Here is a 23,922-nt window from a genome sequence, read left to right as displayed (position 1 = left end):
AAAATATATATATATATATATTTACAGTATAAAAATAAATAAGGGCCAGTAGTAAAACAGTAATAGACACGATGCCTTAACTCACTGCTGATACAGATGGGATGTATATTTAGTGAATGTAGATAATTCGGTTTTATTTTTTTATTTTTGTGGACAAAATATTTTTTATAAATATATTCTTATATTTTAAACAGGTTTCCAAACACAAAAATAGTAAAAGGGTAAACCTTTATTTTGACATGTGGCACACTTCCGTTTCACACGTGGTGTGTTTTTGTGTAGTTTTGTCCATTTTAGACGCTTTTGTTCTTTGTCACATTAATTATTCGTGATAAAGCAGCTTAACACGGAATCTGAGGAGCATCTTAAAGCAGGTGTCCGTGTGGAAATGCTGGCAATGCTGGAGTTGAGCTAACAGTAGGCTGCAGACGGTCTGCACTCGAAACCAGACCAGGCAGGAAAGTCAGGAGCTTACTTCTCAGGATAATGCCGATCTGCTGGCTTGTTAGCGAAGATGACTGTCATAAACCTATTCAGCTTCATCACCAGCAAAGTCTGATCCTGGGTCGGGGACCAGAGACTAGGATCAAAGACCAGAAGTGTTCCAGAAATCAAGGTGGGTAGCTTACATCTCCCCCCCGGACCCTCAGAGTGTTTATAGGGGGGGAGTAACTCCCTGGATCTGCATTACTCAAGACTAACCTCAGGTTAACCTTAGGTTATTAGCTAGCTAGATATTCATAAATCTAATAAATAATGTATAATAATGTATAAAAACAGTACAACAACAGTGAAGTTTAAATATAGAGAGGTTGAAATGGTGATGTAAAATGATCTATGGCTGCTTTTGGATCATAAACCCACATAAATGCCATAATTAGACAAATGGATCATTTTTAATCAGAAAATATTATGTAACAAATCTGGAGTTGTAAGGCCAGAAGCTGTAGTGATCACTGTGCTCAGGGGTTGTTGTGCTTAAGACATGCACTCTAATACAGGTTAGTTATATGACTGTGACTTATCTAACCATAATCTGTAATAATTACTGTTATTATACATTATTTGCTTTATCTACGAACATCTTAATAATGTGATCTACCTAAGCACAGCAGATAAAACCACTAGCTGCCAGTGAGCTATTACACCCCCAACCATGTGGGAGACCAGGGTTCGACTCCCAGTCTGGGTGACCGTATGCTGCGCTACACTCCCTGGGCAAGACTCCTAACACTACATTGGCCCACCTCTGTAATACGAGTAACCTTGTAAGTCGCTCTGGATAAGCTAAGTCGATAAGTCGATATGGATGTTTGCTAAATGCCATAAATGTAAATGTAAATGGTTACTCTCCTCTCCATGTTGGTAGTTGACAAATCCAGCAGCCAGAAGCGAGTGATATATGTATTTATACATATATAGGAATATGCTGTACTCTGAATGCCTGAAAACTAGGAACCTGTGCCGTGTAGGAACCCTTTCAGATGTAGTGATTAGTGATCACTAGTGCCGTATCTAACCACAATCCGTCAACTTGATCCATTTGTGGTCCAATTAGGGCATTTTACGTTCCAAAAGCAGCCCTAGATCATTCCACATCACCATTTTCACCTCTCTTTATTTGAACCTTATTGTTGTTGTGCTGTTATGATATTGTTATTATACATTATTTGCTTTATATATGAGTATCTTAATAACTAATAATGACTTGAGAGTAACCTAAGGTTAATTTTAAGTAATGGAGATTCAGTGGGTTACTCCCCTCTCCTCATTGGTAGTTAGCTTGAGCTTAAGTGATCACTGTGCTGTGATGTATCTTACCATGATCCAAATGCATTTCTGTGCCTTCACAGTTGAACTGAAAGCAGATTGCAACCGAGGATTTATCAGCGTGAAACAGGTGTGTGCTTGTCATTTTAGCCAGGAAATAGTACAAACGAATGAAATTGCATTGGTTTGTTATTGTAATTGGTTTGTTATTATAGGAGAATACAATGGATGACTTTTTAGAGATATGCAAATGTCTGTTAGGTCAGTTGCTTCATTAATATGTTAAAAGTAAATCAAACAAAGTTGCCTTAGCTCCCACAGAGCTCCATTCAATGGCCAAATATTGGACACACACATACTTTGGCCGACACAGACTTATCTGTTCCTTGTAATGACCTTTATGAGGTCTTTAAGGCATGTATAACAAGCAAGGTCTATAAACAGAACATCAGAATAAACGCTGGAAACGTGCTGGCAACTTATTAATCAGATCATTTCATAATATTACTCAGACACAGACCTACATCCAAAAATTAGAATGACCTCCCCAGTCTATAAGAGAACTAAAGGTGCAATTCCCGATTTCAGAAGAGCCCCTAGGTAATCCCATTCCACAAATTGATCATAGCAGACTCTTATATATATATACCCTAGCCATATACACACACATATATATGAACATGCTGTAAACATAGCCTGAAAACTAGGAACCTGTGCCGCGTAGGAACCCTTTCAGATGTAGTGATTTGTATTCTGTTGCATTGCTTTACAGTTAGGAACCAACCCTACCAATGTGGACAGTGTTGTTGTGGGCAAAGGCAATCAGGTAAAGTACACTTGGATCAACTACATTGGTTCCTACATTCCAGATACTTGCACCTGGAATGATTTGTGGCACCACGGTAGGTCACATGGAAATGTTCCCCATGCTGTTCAGTAACTGATACTGTTGTACAGGACACTGGCTGTAACAGCTTACCAACAGCAGTTCCTTCACCTCTACAACCAGGTGCCTTTGAAGCCAGGCCAGAAGCTCTACATGGTCAATCAGCTTTATCCATACACAGTGCGGTTCACTGAAGATACGTCCACATGGGGTTCTGCTGGGGAGAGAAGCAAGCCAACGAAAAGGCCCCACCAGAGAGATTCACATGGACATAAAGAAGAGAATGAAAGTCCAGCTAGTAAAATGTCCACACCTTCATATACAGAGCCAGAATCAAATGGAGCATCTGTGGCAGAAAAAGCAGCACCAGGAAAAGCGGTGAGATGCTTTTTGGGCTTTGTTATGAATTGAATTAGGGAAAGAAGTGTTGTGTTTCTTCTTGGTTTGTAGAAAGAAAAAAATCCTCATATTTATTTATTTTTTTGCCTAGGATCCATAAATTAACCTGTTACATGCATATCACTGCTGTCCATGGTGTGAACCCTGTAGCTGCTTTTTACACTCTGTGAATAATTCTGGATAAATAGACCAATAGAAATGCTCTAAATTACTTTTATTCAAAGTTAGGAACATTTTACCCAGCTCCTGTAAAATCACCACTTTGCAGATCCATGTTTTTCTTTGGACAGCGACCATTTTTTCCCATGATGGGACTTACTTGCCACTTCCTCTGCATGGCTCAACACAAACCTATGAGAAATAGTTAACTTTAGAAAGTAATAATCTTAAGGATTGTCACACAACTAATAACAGCAAAAAAGACTTAGAGTAAGACTAGCGTTACTTCTATTAATTGCCAGGTAGCTGATTTGAAGCGTACATGTCGTACAAGTCGTTTCTACATATGCAAACATACATCAGCGCCTCGTGAAGGTGTTGATTCAGCTGCATTTATTTTATAGTAATAGAGTTGATCAGCTGTTTATAATAAAAGTCAGTAAAATGCTTTTAATTTTTAAAGAAGAAATATTTTATACTGGTTTAGTAGTTCTCTATTCATCATATCTATATTCATATAAAAGTTCATATTGCAATTAAAACAACTATACAATAATGAGTCATGCCAAATAATGATCATAATTAAGTTATGGTGACATCTGAAAGTTCTCAATGAAATTGCTTTTATAACTAAATAAGTTAAAGGGGTTAAGGACATTTAGAATAATAGCACTGTTGGCTAACTGTTATCCGTCCCTATTATCTTTATATGTTGTGTTTTTCGCAGGAACCTGCAGGCCACTGGAGTCAAGGACTGAAAGTTTCAATGCAGGACCCAAAGATGCAGGTATTATGTAACACAGTGAATATGTTGATCAGGTTTAAGCAGCCTTTTCAGCCTGGATTGTTGAACACTGTCATAGAGATCAGTTTCTAACACAAATTGGAATCACTGTGAAAACCAGGCTTTAGTGTCAAGCTGAGGAGCTGAAGTACACAGTATATAAAGTGCAGAATTACCAGTAAACGTCTTGTAATGTACTTGGTCATATTTTTAGAATGCAATTTTAAAGCAATATTACATTTTGTTATTGAGGTTTACATATAATTATTGCATTGTTGAGTTTGTGCGCCCATATTTGTCCTATTTAAAGGTATATAAAGACGAGAAGGTGGTGGTCATTAAGGATAAGTACCCTAAGGCACGGCACCATTGGCTGGTGCTCCCATGGGACTCGATCTCCAGTCTAAAGGTTCTGAAGAGGGAGCACTGTGAGCTGCTGAAGCACATGCACAAAGTGGGGGACAAGATGATACAGCAGTGCTCCGACGCCCAGAAACTGCGCTTCCGACTAGGCTACCATGCCATACCCAGCATGAGGTAAAACTGCTCAGTTTTAATCATTTAAATGTGACCCCAATTAATGACTTTCTCATTTAATTAAAACATAGTTTACCACAATTATGGTGCATTAAATCATGACGATTACACGACCTTAAATTCCTGGGAGGGTATTTTTTCTGTTTTTTGATTTATGGAATTGACAAAACACAAAAATCGAGACCTCTCAGAATCATAATAAAGTATTAAAACATACATTTGGTGAATGGTTACACCTCTAATATATTTGTCTGTTATCCATGATTAGTTTTAATAGGGTTTAATGAACAGTACAAGAAGGTGGTGTATCGTTTGTCTCACCGATTCTCTCCTTTTACCTTCATAGCCACATCCACCTGCATGTGATCAGCCAAGACTTCGATTCTCCTTGTCTGAAGAACAAGAAACACTGGAATTCATTCACCACTGACTACTTTGTTGACTCTCAGGGTGAGTGGGACCTCTGCAAAGTGTGTTTATACTGTATCAACTAATGTCTGAAAGTGTTCACTCCTCATTTAAAACTTTTTTGATTAGATATACATTTATTCTTGAAATGTCATTGGTTTTGAAGCCCTATTTTAGAAACATATTTTAATTGAAAAAGAGCATCCCAAAGGTCTCAGTGAAAGCTTAGAAGAAACACAAATTTAGGACGTGGCTATTAATGGCCACACGTGGCTTCTCCAACACACCAGACACAACTCGAACAAAGCTGATTTCCAATGAATTCATCAGCAGCTTCCAGTCTGTACGCTAAGATAGTACTAAGGAAATTGTAAGATAAGAATCTTCCTTCTGAATCAAAATACACAAAATGTCCAAATGTTTGTGGACACCCCTTGAAAGCTACTTGCATTCAGCTACTTTAAGCTGCACCCATTGCTGACACAGATGTGCAAATGCACACACACATGCACAACAGCTTGTCTAACCCCTGTATAAAAGTGCTACCAATAGAATAGGACTCTCTGCAGCAGATAAACCATGCCTAATGCCTGGGCTAGAGGGGTATAAAGAGCAGTGGAACTGGGTTCTCTGGAATGATGGTGCTCCATCCAATACTTTTGGGAGGAGTTGGAGATGCAGTGGGGTGGTGATCATCCAACATCCTGCTTTTGTTGCAGAATGCAATCAAATCCTCACAGCAATGCTCCAGAAAACAGGTTTATCTCAGAATAAATAAGGAATGAGCAGGTGTCCCAATTCTTTGTCCATATAGTGAATATATAAAACATTATTTTGGCAACATTGTTCTACTTGCATGCCTTGTCGGGGCAAATTTAGACTGTGTCCGAAAACATGGCACTTCCATTCTAATATTGAACGTTTCCTTTGCAGACATCATTGCCATGTTGGAACGAGATGGTAAAGTGAGTGTAAAGGAAGGCACAGGCGAGTTGTTGAAGTTGCCGTTGCGCTGCCATGTTTGCCACAAAGAGCAACCCACCATACCGAAGCTGAAGGATCACCTCAAAATTCATCTGCCCTCCTAAAACATTTCCAAAGCAAGCGAGTTATATAAGTTTTGTTGGAGAGCTGCGCTGTATGTAGGTATTAAACATAATAGATTTGGAAATATAGTGATGGTGTTTTTCCATTGAAGACCCAAAAAGCTGGTAAATAGTTTACAGTTTAGAGTACTCTGAGGTCTGTGAGTGCAGGTCATTAACAGGTGACTGGTTTTGTTACACTAGAATTGTTGCTAAATGTTACATTTCACAGTGAATTAAAACATTCTGATTCATAACAAAGTTGTGTTTGGTTCCTCTCAAGGTTTCTTCTATTAATCTGAGGGAATTCCTTCTGCCACTGTCTTGCTCAAAGAGGTTTAAACCTGGTTCTTTGTAAAGCTGCTTTATGACATATGTTGTTTTAATTTATTAAACTTTAAATGCTGACTAATATATTACTGGGTGGTGAAGGAAACACCAGCGACACATACAGAAATTACCTTGATTTTAGATCAAGCTGGCAAGAAGATTAAACCGATCAAACTGACTGTGACAGAAGGGTCATTATTGGGGCGCAAATGGTGGGAGCTTCAGTCACAAAGGCTCAACCTACCAGTGTTTCAGCAGAACCAGTGGCCAAAGTTAGGAAAAGACAAAACTGGGCATTCCCAGATGTGAAGTACACCAAGAGAACACTACAGGCCGGTTCAGGTTTTAGTCTACTTGACCTTCTTAAAGGGGAGGGTCATTGCAGATCACGATGCATGATAACTGTTCCCCCCCACCCCCTCCCTAGACAAGGCTTTAGGAGTCATTAAATTGTTTATTGAACATGAAAAGGATGTGCTTGCTCTGGTCTCTGTCATCAGTAGTGGGCAGTGGTGGCTCAGTGGTTAGGACTGGACTATTGATGACAGGGTTGTGGGTTCAAAACCAGGGCTGCTCCCTGTGTGTGTGCGTGTGCGCGTGTTACATAGCTGACTCAAATGGTCAATATGGTTGCCTTGTCAGGTCACAGTTTAACATGTGATCTCCACCAACGAACCATCAGAACACTTTTAAGGGATTGACCCAATGACTGTAGAAAACGAGTGTAGCAACCACCTCTACTGGCTGGTTGCAGTGTGATGTGCTTTAAGTTCAATGAAGGCAGTCTTGGAGAAGGGGACGAGTCTGGCTCAGCCTCTGGTCTCTACTGTGCTCTGACTCTGCAAATTTGACATGACTGTTTTTATAGAAGTTAAACAGAATCGCAGTGGCCATGTTTTCTACAGTCATTGGTCCAATCTCAGTGCTCAATGCTGCTTCCTCAATGCTACTTTGGTGTTCACCAGTGTTAACAAGAAAAGACCCCATATTTAAGAAGAAGGGTTTATAAACACAATCATTTATTCACGAATTGTTTGTTTTCATGTCTTTAAATATGATAAACCATGACTACATGTAGCTAACAGTCACTGATGCCTCAAGTCAGGTTAATAACACTTTTGAACATTTTACACAGGCTTGGGTGCAGTTTTTCTATTCTTGTATTAAAACTAGGACTACAGCCCTAACCCAGCATAACATTCAGAGTAGACCCTGTTTAAACACCACTTGTGCTTTGAATTGGAGTTGAAAGTAATTCTGCCAATGTACTGACTGAAATCGAAAGTTTCAGCTGTGGGCCCTAATGGGTAATTCCACTGTAAAATTCTGATCATTCAGAGCAGTGTGGTGTGAAATGTTTTATTGCAGATTGAGATTTCTTCCGTATTGCTGATGGGAAGCGGTAAAATGTGAGGTGTAGAATCATCCCAGAACTACTGCAGAACAGTGCGTAAAGCTGCACATTAATAACTTTCTGTGAGGAAGCTTTTAGAGGTACTGTAAAACTCTGTAGATGACTAATTCAATTCACAACCACTGTAAACAATTCTCAAGAACAGAGAGTTTCACACCAAACATTCTGCATGACCCTGTTCACAATTTTAACCATTAAAATATGCAGAAATCTTGAAAAATTGGTGAAATTTCCCTATAAACCTTCACCCACTCGACACAATGTCTGTTTTTCTGCAAAACATAAATCTGTTCACAACTTACAGAAGCCACTGCATCATACAGTTTCTATTTTTCCAGTATATTTCAAGCTAAACTCCTCTTTCCATAATATAATCTTACATATCTTTAAATATTCTACGACCATTATCAAACTATGGACTATGACTGTACTCAGCTAGCATCTAAATTTATTTTTTCCTGAACTGGAAGAAGAAGAAGAAGAAGAAAAAAGGCCATCTCACCATATGGAATATTACTGATATTGCTTACCTGATTATGATCAATAAAAGCTGCCAATGACTTAAGAAATAAAGCATATATGGCCACATACGGCTCAACTAGAAATCATTAAAAAGAAATTTTGTATAAAAATACATGAAAAATGACAGAAAGACTGTGATAAAGAACAGGTAACAGCTTTGTAACTAAAACATCTGAATTACAAAATGACTCACGTTACATTTCCAAAAATATACAAAATATTATTGCTAAAAGCTGTCAAATGTTCATTTATACAAAAAGGCTATCAAGAAAAGTATGCATAGATGCCTCACAAGTGCTTCATTCTAAACATGTATTGTAATTAAGCACATAGTGAGGAAAAAAAAGTCCCTGGAGTGAAAATCTATTGGAGGCAGAACGGTGTCAAATGTCAGTCCGCATCATGCCAGCGTCCCACCACGGGTCTGCAACAGAAACCGGACCAACGGTCTGGATCATACAGTTCATGCAGTGTTTCCAACTGTTAAATATACTTTCAGTTGTAAGTTTGCCAGTGATCAACCCAACACACATTTTCAGGGGTGTCATATTCATGCTCAGTATTATTATACATTTACATTTATGGCATTTAGCTGATGCTCATATCCAGAGCAACTTACAAGGTTACTCGTATTACAGAGGTGGTGTGGTAGTTTACTGGCAGGTAGTGGTGTTATCCAGTGGTGACGCCACACCAACCACCTTAATATATATATATATATATATATATATATATATATATATATATATATATATATATATATAGTTTTATTTATTTGGAAGAATCTGGTAAATAAAAGTCCTCATGCCAAAACTTCATAGATAAGAAAACCAATGACTGATTGTGTAATACTGTTAATAAAGTCTAAAAGCTCAATGCACATTAATTTATTGACTTTTTCTATAATAACTGATACTAATAAAGCCTTAATAAATACCCTTAATAAATAAATGCCTCAAAAATACCATATTGGTTTGCAGTGCTTTACTATTACTATTCTTTCCTTAACCTGATTCAGTTAATCAAGCCTTCAGGAGCACCTGAACATGAAAATTAAATAGATATGACAGGTCTGTTGTAGTGTGAAAAGAAATGCAAGAATAACTTCACAAACGCTCACCATGGGCTTCATTTCCCTGCTGGTCCCGCCTGCTGCTCTCTTCTCCTCAACCATGGCCTTTTTGCTGCTCTCCACAAACTCCTATGCAGCACAGAATGAAGAAGGATAGCATTTAACACTGTAATACAGTGTGTGTCCTCTAGGCTCTTATCTCATAGAGCAGCCCTGTACTGCAGATCTTGGGGTTTGTTTTTTGTTGTTTTCAACATCCTGTCCCGTCCAAGTAATCAGCTATCCCCAAGCCCTTCCTTAGCTACAGTGGGTGGTGCCTTGGCTTGGATGTACCGCTCTAGGAAGATGCTTTTCTCTTTAAAAAAGGACCATCCATTAAAAGGTTCTTTTGGTGGACCAAAAGTTATTCTCCACTGACATTGATCCAAGAACACTTTCGATTTGAGTTTTAAGAGGAAAACTCCAAAATATGTCTTGATTTGGTCAATTTCGATCACTAGCATGATTTGAACAAGGTGTTTCGCCTTGCATGTACCTGCCAGCCAGGCAGTGTTACTAATGAGATTGCCTAAATATTAAACAGGGCTTTTCTAACCTTGATGGGAACAACCTTACGAGACCAGAATTACATACCATCAGAGCTTTGTCCATGTAGTACTCGCTGCCTGGGCTGCCGTCGTTGTACTTGGTGTCGATGGCGAAGCAGAGGAACAGCACGTCCACCACCATCTCGAAGATGGAGAGGAAGCAATGGGCCACCAGGAAGGCGAACAGACACACAATGATGAGGGGCAGCACCCACACTGTGTACTCTCGTTGGTAATTCAGTGCCAACACGCCTGCAAACGCTGTGCACGACACGATCAGGACCTGGAAACCCAAACCACCACAAATGAGAAGTTCCCCGTTTGGCATTACGCACACCAATTAGTTATGGACACCACAAGACTAAGCCAGCATTAGCCAACATTTCCAGCAATTTGTGCTACTAGTCAAAGCCATACCTTTCCCAGAAACAAGACAAAGTCTCCTACGGAATTGATGGTGGCAACACGGAGTGCATTTTCAACGAGGATGATGAAGGCGTCTCGCGCAGACGTGCAGAAGTTGGTGCTGTTAATGGCTGTAGCTACATAAGCATTCTAAAGACAGGAACGACAAGTTACACTCACAGAAAAGTTTAAAGCAACATTCAGCAAAACAATTCCTGTATCACAACTCGATCAACCAAGATGCATTTGGGGTCTTTGGTTCGCACTGCAGCTATAAGGCTAATATAGGTAGCTTGCTTATATATATAGATGCTATATAGATCTCACCCACTAGCATCTCGCTAACTGAATGTATTTACATTTAAGGCATTTAGCAGATGCTCTTCTCCAGAGCGACTTACAAAAGTGCTTTGCTATTTACCCAAGAAAAACCTCAGCTAGTTTAAATAGACTAATAATTTAAAGATCCTCTAATCTTAGACTCTACTAAACACAAGTCAGTAAGGAGACCACTCTGCTATTCGCCCAAGTCCTCTCAGAAGAGGAGGGTCTTCAGTCTGGGTTTGAGGACAGCGAGTGTTGGACTCTGCTGTTCGGACACCCAGGGGAAGTTCGTTCCACCACTTCGGTGCAGGACAGAAAAAAGTCTGGACGCTCGTCTTCCGTAGATTTTGAGGGATGGCGGGTCGAGCCGAGCCGTACTTGAAGCTGGAAGGGCTCTTGGTGCGGATCGGTTTTTGACCATTGCCATCAAGTACGGAGGGGCTGGTCCGTTCTTGGCTTTGTAGGCCAGCGCCAGGGTCAGTGTCAGTCATGACATTTGTGTTTTTTTTCTTTTCTGTTTTTGGTTAAAAACATCAAGTCCTATGTGTCAGAAATGCCTCAATTGCTACTCCATTAGCTAACCATATACTCCCCTAACAACAGCCATCTCCAAAATTAGGCATTTCTGCGTATTGTAGTATTTGAAGTATTTACGCTCTAGATGCGCAGGATTACAGCGCTGTTAGTGATGTTTTCAGATGTGTTTATTTTTGCCAGAATAAAGTTGAAATGCTCCTCAAAGGCGAGAGCTTCCAGTTGAATTTCATCCCTTCATACTGGGGACGGCAGTCTCGTAGCATCAAAAGCTAACTTGAGGCACCAAACATGTCTTGGCTTTTTATCCTAAACACATACAGATTACTTTACTGTGGGTTAAAGACCTTCTTTGTCAGTAATGGTGACTCTGCAAGAACCCCTATCAAGGTCTGCCAGCTCTGACAGAGTCTAAAGTAGACCTGGGCTGCATTCGCTTACTTGATTCAGGTAGCTGAGGCACTTTTCGAGACACCACAAACAGCAGACGCAAGCTTTCAGCATACAGCGAGCGCAGGCATTTTCCTGTGAAAGATAATAAATATTAAAACAGCTGTTATTATGATAACAATTCTATTTATAACAAGAGAATATAGATGTTAATTCACTTCAGAGAGTTTACATACAGAGTTTCAGATTGAGCCACTGGCATTTGTCTGATTTCCCACCCTATTTTTCCCCCAATTTGGACTGGCAATTACCCAATGAGCACCCTGCACGCAATTGTCACCAGTGAGGGCGGATTAGCACACGCCCTCCTCCGATGTGTGCATTTTTCAAACTGCTGCCGAAGCAACATTACCGGGCAACCTGCGCACCTGGAGGGAAGTGTCACATACATGGCTCCAACACACCAGCCCGGCTCCAGTGACGGCCAGCACCGCAAAAAGTGGAGCAAATTGCTGAAAAGAGAGCAAGGCCAATTGTGCTCTCTCTGGGCCTCGGCTGCCGATGGCTACCAGCATGACTGGGATCCGAACCAGCGATCCTCTGATCATGGTGACAGCGCATTGGTCCGCTGGACCACCCGGGGCCCCCGAGCCACTGTTATTTAACATTAGCACAATGGCATTGAAATATGGGTTTTGGAAGACATGTGCTTAAAAAAACTAGACAGATATTTAAATTTTACTGATATTAAAAATAGTATTTGATAATGTATTTTCTGAACTCCAGAAGACTGAAATGTTAAGATGATGACGTTGGCATCACTGCATTTGTATCTCTATAAATAAGTGATATGTGTCTGTACTGCTAATCTACACTTTAATATGGAACACGGTTCAATCCTTTAGGTTTAGGTGTCTCTGGAAAGACAGCAACACAAGCAAGATCTCACTACTGAGGTTAGTAGTACTATGAGGCCTCTGCTATGTATTCCTGGGTTGGACTCACGCTGCCTTTGAGCTGGCTGTGGATGTAGCTGAGGATGAGGCGGGGAATCTCCACCAGTGTGATGATGAAGGCTCCTTTCGCCACCGTGCCCAAGTGATAGCGCATTACCTGGATCACCGCCGACAAGATGGGCGTCATGGGCAGCTGAGACTTATCTCTGCGATGAAAAAAAAACAAAAATTACAGCTGATATGGAGCAGTAAGGGCTATGCAATGTCCTTTTTTGTTTATCTGTGTAAGGTAGTAGTATATAAACCATTAAGCCAAAACATTATGACCATTCACAAAAGAAGTGAATAATGTTTATTACATGATCTGTCAAATCGGTCCCATCGGTGGCGGGGCCACAATTTACTGAACTTAAAAGATCTGCTGGATCTGATACTGCCAGATACCACAGAACGACTTCAGTGATGTTTTGATGGCATAAAGAGGACCAACAGTATATTAGACATAATATTAGGTCCAGTAGTCATTTTAGGTCATAATTCTTTGGCGTATTGATTTATTTGTTGTTGATTTATTCCTATTCAAGTGGAAAATTCATAATTTACAATAATAACTATAAAAGAATAAAATTAAAAAATAATAATACTCAGTCAAGGGAAACAGGAAGTTTATCGTTGTCCTTAGCTTATTTTTTTAATGACCTCTAACCTGGTAAAGTAGTATATGACAACCGCTCCTGCTACAGTCATCTGCTGGCAGGCCAGGATGAACTCGCTGATCCAAATGAGCCCCACCGCATGGTACCACACCATATACTGCAGTGGACCATCCATCTTAAACTCCACCAGTTGAGTTTGGTTGTTCTTCACTGGGTTTCCTGTGGATGTGCATATTAAATATACACGTGTGCTTAATATAGATCTAGTACTCTATGGACTAATGGGCTGCAATAGCAGAGCGCAAGTCAAATCTACATTAAAGAAGACTGAAAAATCTGATTTACTAATTTGCTAAGATGTAAAATATGCTCAATTGCCAAACAACTGATACAGGGTATGCCTTGTTCCTCTGTGGTATGAGAAGCGCAAGTACAGAAACAAACCTGCTGTTCCAAGCAAGAGGAGTACAGTGATCCAATAGACCCAGAAGAGCATGAGGGTCAGAAAGGTCCAAAAAGGCTGGAGCACCAGCAGGGGCAGGTATCCAAACACTTTACTGGCCACGCGGAACAGAGCAATGGTCAGGGCCACCCGCTTCCTCATGAAGAACATCAGTAACAGTAGGACCACCTGAGAGGAACAGATGCGTATGTTAAGAGTTTAGGTTTTGATGTTCCTGCACAGTATTTATTCACTATTTGTCCAAATGTTTGTGGACACCCCTTCTAATGTATGCACTTAGCTACTTTGTAATTTTGTTAAGTTGCATCCATTGCTGACACACAGCTAGTCTAGTCCCTGTAGAGAAGTACTGCCAATAGAATAGGACTTTCTGAAGCAGATAAACATAAGCCTATCGGCACCATGCTGCCTAATGCCAGGCGTGGGCTAGAGGGGTATAACACCTCCCAGCACTGAGCTTGGAGAAACAGTAGAGACGGTCACTCCAACAAAAGCAGGAAAAAAAATAAACAGCTATTTTTTAATACCCTTCATTTTGGAAGAAACAATTCATGAGTAGGTGTCCGGATACTTTTGTCCTTAGTGTAGCTGTGAATTGCACCATTCTAGAAAAACTGATCGATGTCCAGCGCAGCTGAGAGATTTCCTAGTTTAAACACACAACATTTCCATGTTCAGTGGCTGTGTTTGACCAGGGAAATCACAAAACTGTGCTGGACACCTTCCCTCCAGGACCAGAATTAAGGAACCATAGCATAACGCTCTAAACAGAACCCCAGAATTTTATTCCTGAAAACCGTTATGAATCCTCTGCCTGAGATATTGTTTTAAAATAAGAAGCATAACATATGCGTTGTAAGACAAAATAGTATCCATAAAAATATTTTATTTTAGATTTGCCACCATTTTAGCATTCTATTACTATAATATGAATGCCAGTGTGACACCTGGACATCTGACCAGGCAAGTTTCTTCACAAATAACCATTTTCATACTAAATCCACTGTGAATTACATAAAAAAATCTGTATTATTAATTATTAATTAATAAATAAATAAATTACTAATTATTATTATTGGGCAGAACTAACCTAAAGTTCATACATTAAACATTTGGTTTCTTTTAAAGAAATGTCAGATTTTTAAACAGTTTTAACAGTTTTTATCCACAAGCTGCCAGGCTTGTAAACACCTCCTCCCCCTTTCCAATCTGAACTGACTAAACTATGACATGCACCCATTAATAAAAGCCTTCGACATATATCGCTGCTACCGTTTTACAATACAGTTTACTTTTGTACTTGTACAATACACATCCACTTTATACATGCACATCTTTTACTTTCCTTTACTTTCTTTAATTTTTCTTTTACTTAACTTTAGTGTACTTTGTGTGTGTGTGTGTGTGTGTGTATATATACACAAACACAGTTTATATATTTAATATATTTATGTATAGTTATACTGTTCTATATATTTTTTGTTTATATATTTGTTATTCTGTTTTTCTCTTTTTATAGTGATATTTTTTTGTAAATGGAGGAACTGCAAAGTAAGAATTTTATTGTACAGTGTAACTGCTTGTTTCTGCTGTGTACATGACAAACTCTTGAAGAAAACTTCCTTTTTGGGTAAAAGTGGCCTTGGTGCAGACCAATAAGGCCTATCCAGTCTCCACAAGGACTTAAAAGCCTGCAAGTACACACACAGGACACCACCCGGTTGGAGTTAAACCACTCTGAATGACTTTTGTCTACATCGCTGTGATTGAATTCCACTTTAATCCAGTATACCAAGAAACTGAGCTCCCAAGGCCTTGGCCACTGTATATATGAAATTTAGGAAAGCCCAGAGTGAGTATGACGGTACCGTGAAGATTGTAGCTGCTACAGCGTAGATTAGCAGTGCCTGCTCATTGTCTTTAGCCACCTGCAGTTCGTTAGCAGGCAGAGTGGTGTTAGCAGATACCCTGTGATCCACGTAGAGCCACCACAGAACACCAGTTCCACCTAAGAGAGAGAGAGAGAGAGAGAGCGAGAGAGAGAGAGAGAGAGACAGAGAGAGAGAGAGAGAGAGAGAGAGAGAGAGAGAGAGAGAGAGAGAGAGAGAGAGCACAATTTATTACTTAATTTACATCAGTTTCATTGGTCCCTGGGACTCTATATACAGAGTGGCTATACATTAGTTTTCGCTTTTAATTTTTAATTAAACAGGTAAAAAAAAATATATAATGATAATATAATATATAATATAACTGTGTAAAGGAACCATACTTATATTTTTATTTATTCTTTCATATTTTTTTTTTTTTTTTTGGGTAAAAGTATTTCTTTGGCCTAGGTACTAACTGCAAAGACCTAAAAGTACTGTTCCTTTAGCCATTAAACATTAAAAATTATTTAGGAAAAATATATAATAGCATACCCAGCGAGCCGAGCACCACGATAGCTGTAAGAAGCCACACCAGAAGTACTGAGATGAAGCGGATCACTCCCATCAGAATTACGGACAGAACTGCAGTGGACACAAGAGAGTGATACAGGACAGTGAGTGGTAAACAGCCATAACACTGACTTTAGATACTTTCCATTACTTTCCTACCACAGCAGTATGCAGTGTACATGGCTAGGGTAGGTACCTAGTGATAGCAGACACAGCCCCATAATGATCTCCTTTGAGGTCATCACACCAGCGATGACCCTGTGCAGCACACTGTTGTCACTGACAAAGGTAATGAGCGCCTCGGCAAACTTGGCATAGCAGGAGATGTCCGCCGGGGTGCAACGGTTGAAGACTGGCAAGGACTTGCTACACAAGAAAAAAGGAGATTAGCAATGCCAAAGCATTACAGAAGTGCTGCGCTGCCGTTTATATGACCATAACCAATAAAACACCAATATTTTCAATTATTGGCATAAAAAACTTTACAACATTTTAGATGTGCACAGAGCGTTTAACCGTGTAAATAAATATTTAAAAGTTAAATATAACTCAATGTTTCTATTCAACGATTTTTTCAGGTACATATCTACAGATCAAGGTTGTTTTTGTGAAACTGGCACTAAACCTAAACTTAAAATTAATAACACATTTTAGAGCAGACATATATACCCTGCACCTCAGTTCAACTGCCCTTCTGCAGTTCAATAAATACATCATCAAATATCAACTTGAATATCAGTCATCTGTAAACATCTGTACAATGCCAATAATTCTTCACAGCAATTATTTTCGGATACAATATCAGATTCCGATATCACTGTGCATCCCAAAAAATTAAGATGGCCACTGATATTTATATTATTGTCTAATTTAACCGATGAACATTTAAATAGGAATAGCATACAAAGCAATATTTGTAAAACTGTTATTAAGTAACCAATACATAAATAAATCGATAGAATGTATTTTGCCTTGGAGGAACTGGAAGTTTGGGACATTTCGTAGCCATTTTTGGGTCATCACCATATTCGTTGGGGTTTAATTCATAAGAGCACAAATGAGACCCTGAAACAACAACAAAAAACAAACAAACAAACAAACAAACAAAACACATGAAAGTTAGTCATATTCCAATATTCCAGTTTGTAACAGATTCTATGCATGATCGTAATTTCTTGGCCAACCAAAAGGCAGAAATTGCAGAAATATCAGCAAAATGTTACTTTGATTGAGTATAATAACAAAATAAATAAACTAATCAAATTACATAAATAAAATAATGGAATTAGCAGAATAACTGAAGTTAACCAAAAACACTGCGAGTCATTAGAGGGTCCCTTTGCGTTATTATAGAGTACATACTGTTTACAAAGTTTGAGATTAAACTGTGATCATTATGGATTAGTTTCTATACCTCTAGAATGGCATTTATTACGATTTGAAGATGAAATGATTTATTATTTTTATCGAAACTCTTAACCTAAAGTCCTTTAAAATAATGAGATTTTATGAATAAATTATCACACTTCGTAAAAGGCAGCTGGTGTTCTAAAATAGTTATATAGGAGTTATGATATTTGATATGGCAGTGGTGATTTTATTTTGTCGTAATACGCATTAAACATTGTTTTAATTAAGCCAGTGCTGACCATTGTTTTTTGCAAACTTTTTGAGGTCATCATAAGTTTTGAGTTCTGCTTCTGGGCATCTGGCAACGCAGAGGGCTACAGACTTGATCTTCCTTCTCACTATGTCAATGTTGCACGGGTCCAGGAAAAAGACATACCTGTAATATAGAAGAGAAAAAAAATTGATCAACAAAAACATGCCACTAACAACCACTAATCTCTGCAGCCATCTAAAATAAACAAATACACAATAACACAACACTGCATTATAGTCTAATTAAGAAAGTTATATGCAACTAATATTTTGCCAATATCAATTAAAATAAAAAGCCATTAACCTTTAAGAAATATTGATGTAAAAATGTAATTAGGCTTTTGTTATTTTTTGGTTTTGGTCAAATTTTGAATAAGATAAGATAAGACAATCCTTTATTAGTCCCACAGTGGGGAAATTCTCAGTGTCACAGCAGAAAAGGGATAGCAAGACACTCAGATGCAAAAATGTAGATAAATAACCACTATATACACAATATGAATAATAGAAGTAAAAAAAAAGCAATAACAATATTATTTACAGATTATTACAGATTATTTACAGTGTGTGTACTCACTGCCCCTAGTTCACTAGTGTGTGTGTGTGTTCACTACCACAGATGGGTTAAATGCGGAGGACACATTTGGCTGTACACTGTACAGTGACAAATACGTGCACCTTAAATGCCTTCGGATATAACTGTAAAACAGGGAGTTAAGAGTAATTTTGTTTGTATTCCCCAGTTTTTATATTATTATTATGTATAATATATATTATACTAACATTATAGGTTTAATGTGCAAATAGAGTTGTCTCCCTAATGCATAATTAAGCCTTTTCTTCAGTTTTGAGTATTTTGTTTTTTTTCTTTAGCAGTATTACACATTGACACCTGGTGACTTCACATGACGAGTATCTGGATTGAATCCTATAAGATATTAGTGACATGGTAGTCACACTTGGTAGTCAAATGTGTCAGACTGAAATTTGATCGCTGTGTGGGAAGGAATATGCAAATTTGCTCATTGCACGACAGTCGATACTGGTGTTTTGGGTGTATTGTGTGAGTTTTGTTTGTCGAAAGCCTCTTGAAGAGATGGATATATTTTTCACTGCTATTATTCACATGTGGCTCAAGTGCATCTCACACCTCCTCCTGAAGTGGTTTGCGTGATCGGATGTGTATCTGGTGTAAATGTGTCATTAAACTAGTCATACCTATCGGATTCAACTATTTACTTCCTCATGCTGGACACATGTCCAAACCAGTGACTCCTACACATGCCCTTTAGACGGTGCCTTACCCTGCTCACAGCACAGAAAAGGGCAGAAGTATGTTTTGCATGGCATTTTATTTATGCAACAGTGTAAAAAGTGCATCAGTGAACAGCATCACAGCACTGATCCATGAGAAGATCTCATGTTCTACTGCTTTGAAAACAACTGAGCCGGGTGCTGAAGGACCTCCGAACTGTGGTTCAGCTGGGATAGAAGCTGAAATGAGTGCCAACCCTTTCAGCTTATCAGGGGCCTTATTTCAGCAATCTGTAGGCAATCTGTGTGTCTTTGCTATTGTAACCATGAGGAAAATATGCCTTGCATGGCTCGAAACTCACATAAGGCATATACCAAGTCTCTTTATTAATTTATTGTGTATATAGTGGTAATTTATCTACGTTTTCGCATCTGAGTGTCTTGCTATCCCTTTTCTGCTGTGTCACTGAGACTTTCCCCACTGTGGGACTAATAAAGGATTATCCTAGCTTATTTTAATTAAGTCTCTTAATTTTGGGCGTAACGTGCAAGAAACCAATCACTTGCTATTTCCTTTAAGAGCCAGGTGCGGTCGGACTTCAGCGGATTGCCATTTCAATGGCGCATCGTGCACAGTCTGGGAAGGCTTGCTAACGCGGTGGAGCGTCTCTCCTCTAGAACAATGTTATTTTATTTAGTTTCTGTTTATTGTTGATGGAAAAGTTTGCATAGCTGCCAACTGACATGCGCTAACAAGCAGGGGTGTTCACGGGTTGAGCACGCGCCTGTGCTGACAATTCACTACCAAGACAGCAATGAATGTCTGACTGTAGACATCTGCCTAGGTTGTTTTCAGTCAGTGGAGCCTCCTGTGTTTTCCGTTGCCAAGATAGCAACACGGCAGAAATTGACCTGAACACCCCTCATTTCGAGACCACCACACCCATCTGCGAAGATATATTTGCAAGCTGGGTTGCTATTTAAACGACGCAGGCGGAAGGCATGAAAATAGACAGAGATAGGGAAACATAGGAACCCAGGTCCTGGAGGGCAAATAATAAACAATGTGGAGTGTAATGCGTTTGTACTACTCTTACAGCAAATCAGGCCATAATATAACCAATCTATTCTCCTAGCCTGAGCCGGTGCCTCTAAACACAGAGCTAGAAAGCTTAGAAGACGATCAGGAAAAACAAGAAAAAGAGATGCTTTATCTCTGGTATACACACTTATTTGAGGTCTGGTCCCGGCCACTGAGCTCGATCCCCGGGATTTCAGTGTTCCTCTGGCCACAAATGTTGCCGTAGCTGTCATAGCCTGATATGAGTCTGGAGGCTGCTCCGGTTGAGATTGCGAAACCACAAATGAAGAGCTACCAGAGACAATGGAAAACCACACAGCCAATATGATCATATCAGCATCACAAGTGAACCACAGTGCACATACCACACATGTGAAATGGCTGGTTTTGAACACTCAGGCTTAAAGGTTACCTTCTGCATCTTCTGTGTTAACCAGTGGAGAACCATGCCTGTTTAAACTAGGCCTTTTATTACGTATAATTATACAGCTCTGGAAAAAATACATAACAGACCACTTACTTTTTTTCTTTAAATTTGCATTTCTACAGCGGACACTGTAATCCAGGCATTTCATCAAACAGAGCTGAGTCACCTGAATTTACATATTATACTATGACTGGCATAAAGTCACTCAACAGCAATGTGAAAGACTAGTGGAAAGTCCGGCCAAGACATGAGAGCTGTGATTGGCAGTCAAGCTTATTTCACCATAGTGATTTCTGAATGTTCTTAGAGTTCAGATATTAGTACTGTGTTTAAATTTCAATAATAACTTATTTGCATTATAATTATTATTTTGCATTATTTGAGCAGTTGTGTTTGAGCAGTTGTCATTTCTGCAACTAAATAAATGCTCTAAATAGTAATATCTTATTTGGAATTTAGAGGAAATGTTGTCTATTGTTTATGAAATCTATGCAAATGTCAACTTCCCTAAACACACTGCCTATAAATGGTAAAATCTGAGAGACTGGTCATGTAGGGTGGTCTCATTTCATTAGTTTTATCTGAAGTAAATTTGGGCTAAAATTAAAGTAAAAAGGGCTCTCTTAAAGCCTAGGTCACAATACAGGTTAAAGCAGTCAAGTCCTGCCTCGTGAAAGACAGCAACTGCACTCACTGCCCATGTTTTGAGGATCATTGGCCAGTTTAAAAGCCATCAAACTGTCGAGCTGGACCCCCAGTGATTAATGGCACTCACCATTCCAACATTGAACAGGGCAAACAGGAGCAGCCATGGGATGTCTGTGCATCTGCGCTCCTCCAGAGGCTTCCAGTCTACCCGTTTCTGTCAAGGAAAGGTTTGGACAAGAATCTTCTAAATGCTACTTAGAAATGTGTTAAATGTTGTTGTTGACATTATATATGTCATCATATACACACACACACACACACACACACACACACACATATATACACACACACACATTTATACACACATGATACCATCACTTTAACTTCAGTATTGAGATTATATATATATATATATATATATATATACATATATACACACACACACACACATATATATATATATATATATATATATATACATACACATGTACATTATATGTAAATATATATATATATATTTACATAGAATGTACATATATATATATATATATGTATGTGTATATATATGGTATCGTTACAACCCTAGTAGACGTAGGGGTATGTATGTATATATATACACACACACACACACACACACACACACACACATATATATATATATATATATATATATATATATATATATATATATATATATATATATATATATATATATATGAGGACTGGGTTTGATACCCGGGCTACCACTGTTGAGCCCTTGAACAAGCCCCTTCACCCTCTGTGCTCCCAGGGCTGCCCACCTGTGTGTGTGTGTGTGTGTGTGTGTGTGTTTGATCACTAGTGTGTAAGGGTGTATTCACTGCACAGGTGGGCCACATTTAATCTGTGCCCAACACTAATGCTGAACATGTCTGTCTTCTTGTCTTGTCTGGGTATCGAGCATTGTGACCGTGCACTTAGTATCGATACTGAAGTCAAAGCGATGGTATCGTTACAACCCTAATAGACGTAGTGGGCTAACAGCTACCGCACATTCGCTATTGGCTCGCTGTGTTTGGTAATGCGCCTTTACGCATTAAGAGCCCACTCCAGAGCCACAAGCACAGTTCCTGAAACTCTAGCTAATGTTTCGAGGGTGGGAGGAGCCAGGGGAGACCCCCAGACCCCCAAACAACCCCCTACTACAACCCCCTACTACAACCCCCTACTACAACCACATCATGTGAAACGCGTGCGCCCCGGGGGGGTCAGCCTGCTCACCTCTGCGCTACCGCAGCATCCCATCGCAGGAGATTCCTCAGCTGTAATAATCCGACTTCCAGAGGAAACAGGGGAGTTGCCTTGCGTCTCGAAAGCAAGCAAAATCCAGCAGCAGTGCTTCCCAGTGTCCGCCCTCAGACAGCAGCATGCGTGGTAAACAGCGTCAGTGAACGCACACCGACCTCATGTCCAATCTGTCGAGCTTTCCCAAAAGGCTTAACTTCAGCTGCTGCTCTCTCTGGATCTGGCGACGGGGTGAACTTCCTGAATGCTGTGGCTGCGGGGAAAGGCAGAGGGCGGAGGCTGGTCGTCCCTGGGCAGCGTTTAGCCGCTGACCTCAGATCAGAGCTTGGTTTTTGCCTGGGTTCGAACCTAGGCAGCCTGGCGCAGTCTAAACTGATCCTGGATCGGTTTGGTTGCAGTGTTTCAGGACTGGCAAACCGTGAGTGAACCGGTTGGTGTAGTATTGCTCTGGTGTCCCGCCGGTATTTACAGCGTTTAGCGCTTCATCCAGTTATTAATTTTAGAAGAAGTTAAAAAAGAAAAGAAAATATGTACAAATATTTTATTATAAAAGAAAGAAATAAAATAATATAAAAAAATAGTATAACGTAAATGTTGTTTATGCTTACACCGGTTCAATCTACAGCCTTTTATAAAATATTCAGATTAACTATTATAATTAAGCAGCCAGTTTAATTCTAATTTAATTTTTAAACATGTTTTAATATTAAAATATATTTTCTGTTTTTTTTTATTATTTTTTTTTGAATTTACAAAAACAACCAGTTAAATTTTAATTTAATTTTTAAACGTGTTTTTAACACTAAAAATGATACAAAAAAACAAAAACAAAAGCAGCCATTTCTATTCTAGTTTAATTATTATCATAATTATGCTGTTTTCTTTATTTGTTTTACAAAAACAACCAGTTAAATTCTGTTTTTAACACTAAAAATGAATTTTCTGGTTACAAAAATCACAAAAGCAGCCATTTCAATTCTAATTTAATTACTATAATTATTATGATTTTTTTTTATTTATTTGTTTGTTTATTTATTTATTTATTTATTTATTACAAAAAACGCTCAGTTAAATTCTAATTAAATTTTTAAACGTGTTTTTAACACTAAAAATGAATTTGCTGTTTAAAAAATCACAAAAACAGCCAGTTTAATTCTAATTTAATTACTAAAATTAATTTGATGTTTTCATGACGTCATGAACACAACACATTGTGCATAGTCTTATAAAAAAATAGGATTTCCCACAAAATCAATGTCTTATTTATTATATTTAAACATATAGACATTTGCTTTTCACTTGAACAATACTGAGAGATGAAAGGAATGAAACTAAACTGTAGAAATGTTCTCTTCACATCTCTTCACAGCTGATGCCAGCTGAAGTACATGCATCTACAGGCTCCTCCAGAGTCCTCTCTGACCCTGCTCTAAACATCTGCAGC

At 38.9% G+C, this 23,922-nt stretch overlaps 2 protein-coding genes across 3 annotated transcripts; one reads left to right on the top strand and one right to left on the bottom strand.

The window, feature by feature from the left end:
- The first annotated feature begins 266 nt into the window (after positions 1–266).
- aptx (aprataxin) lies at positions 267–6,289 on the top strand. Of its 2 annotated transcripts, none has more exons than XM_072670143.1 (8): positions 267–616; positions 1,854–1,900; positions 2,543–2,596; positions 2,780–3,034; positions 3,942–4,001; positions 4,309–4,535; positions 4,882–4,985; positions 5,877–6,289. In XM_072670143.1, the coding sequence occupies exons 1-8, from the start codon at positions 487–489 to the stop codon at positions 6,029–6,031; spliced, it is 1,032 nt and encodes a 343-aa protein (XP_072526244.1). In that variant the 5' UTR covers positions 267–486; the 3' UTR covers positions 6,032–6,289. The 2 variants fall into 2 exon arrangements, with proteins under 2 accessions (XP_072526244.1, XP_072526245.1); XM_072670144.1 differs by having other exon boundaries at positions 572–616; positions 2,728–3,034.
- Positions 6,290–7,346: 1,057 nt separating this feature from the next.
- On the bottom strand, positions 7,347–22,762 carry slc44a1a (solute carrier family 44 member 1a). Its single transcript, XM_072670407.1, has 16 exons — positions 22,455–22,762; positions 21,322–21,408; positions 20,268–20,410; positions 17,772–17,908; positions 17,094–17,187; positions 16,319–16,488; positions 16,105–16,194; positions 15,550–15,689; positions 13,663–13,849; positions 13,269–13,437; positions 12,612–12,768; positions 11,658–11,741; positions 10,371–10,508; positions 10,000–10,236; positions 9,415–9,495; positions 7,347–8,718 (listed from the first exon to the last, which is right to left on the bottom strand). Exons 1-16 carry the CDS (start codon positions 22,476–22,478, stop codon positions 8,695–8,697), a joined length of 1,962 nt encoding a protein of 653 aa, XP_072526508.1. The 5' UTR covers positions 22,479–22,762; the 3' UTR covers positions 7,347–8,694.
- Between the last annotated feature and the right edge of the window lie 1,160 nt (positions 22,763–23,922).

This window comes from Salminus brasiliensis, chromosome 24, assembly GCF_030463535.1.
Source record: "Salminus brasiliensis chromosome 24, fSalBra1.hap2, whole genome shotgun sequence".
Classification (NCBI taxonomy): Eukaryota; Metazoa; Chordata; class Actinopteri; order Characiformes; family Bryconidae; genus Salminus; species Salminus brasiliensis.
The sequence above is the reverse complement of the archived record's forward strand: the minus strand, read 5'-3'. Positions and strand labels throughout refer to the sequence as shown.

Bases quoted from the DNA above. Each gene is read 5' to 3' on its own strand.
- aptx (XM_072670143.1), top strand. From the start codon at position 487: ATGCCGATCTGCTGGCTTGTTAGCGAAGATGACTGTCATAAACCTATT. The intron at 2,597-2,779 runs GTAAAGTACACT...CTCTACAACCAG, and splicing joins TTGTGGGCAAAGGCAATCAG to GTGCCTTTGAAGCCAGGCCA. The intron at 4,986-5,876 runs GTGAGTGGGACC...TTTCCTTTGCAG, and splicing joins CTACTTTGTTGACTCTCAGG to ACATCATTGCCATGTTGGAA.
- slc44a1a (XM_072670407.1), bottom strand. From the start codon at position 22,478: ATGGGATGCTGCGGTAGCGCAGAG. The intron at 10,509-11,657 runs GTAAGCGAATGC...TCCTGTCTTTAG, and splicing joins GCCTCAGCTACCTGAATCAA to AATGCTTATGTAGCTACAGC. The intron at 10,237-10,370 runs GTATGGCTTTGA...TTGGGTTTCCAG, and splicing joins TTGTCTTGTTTCTGGGAAAG to GTCCTGATCGTGTCGTGCAC.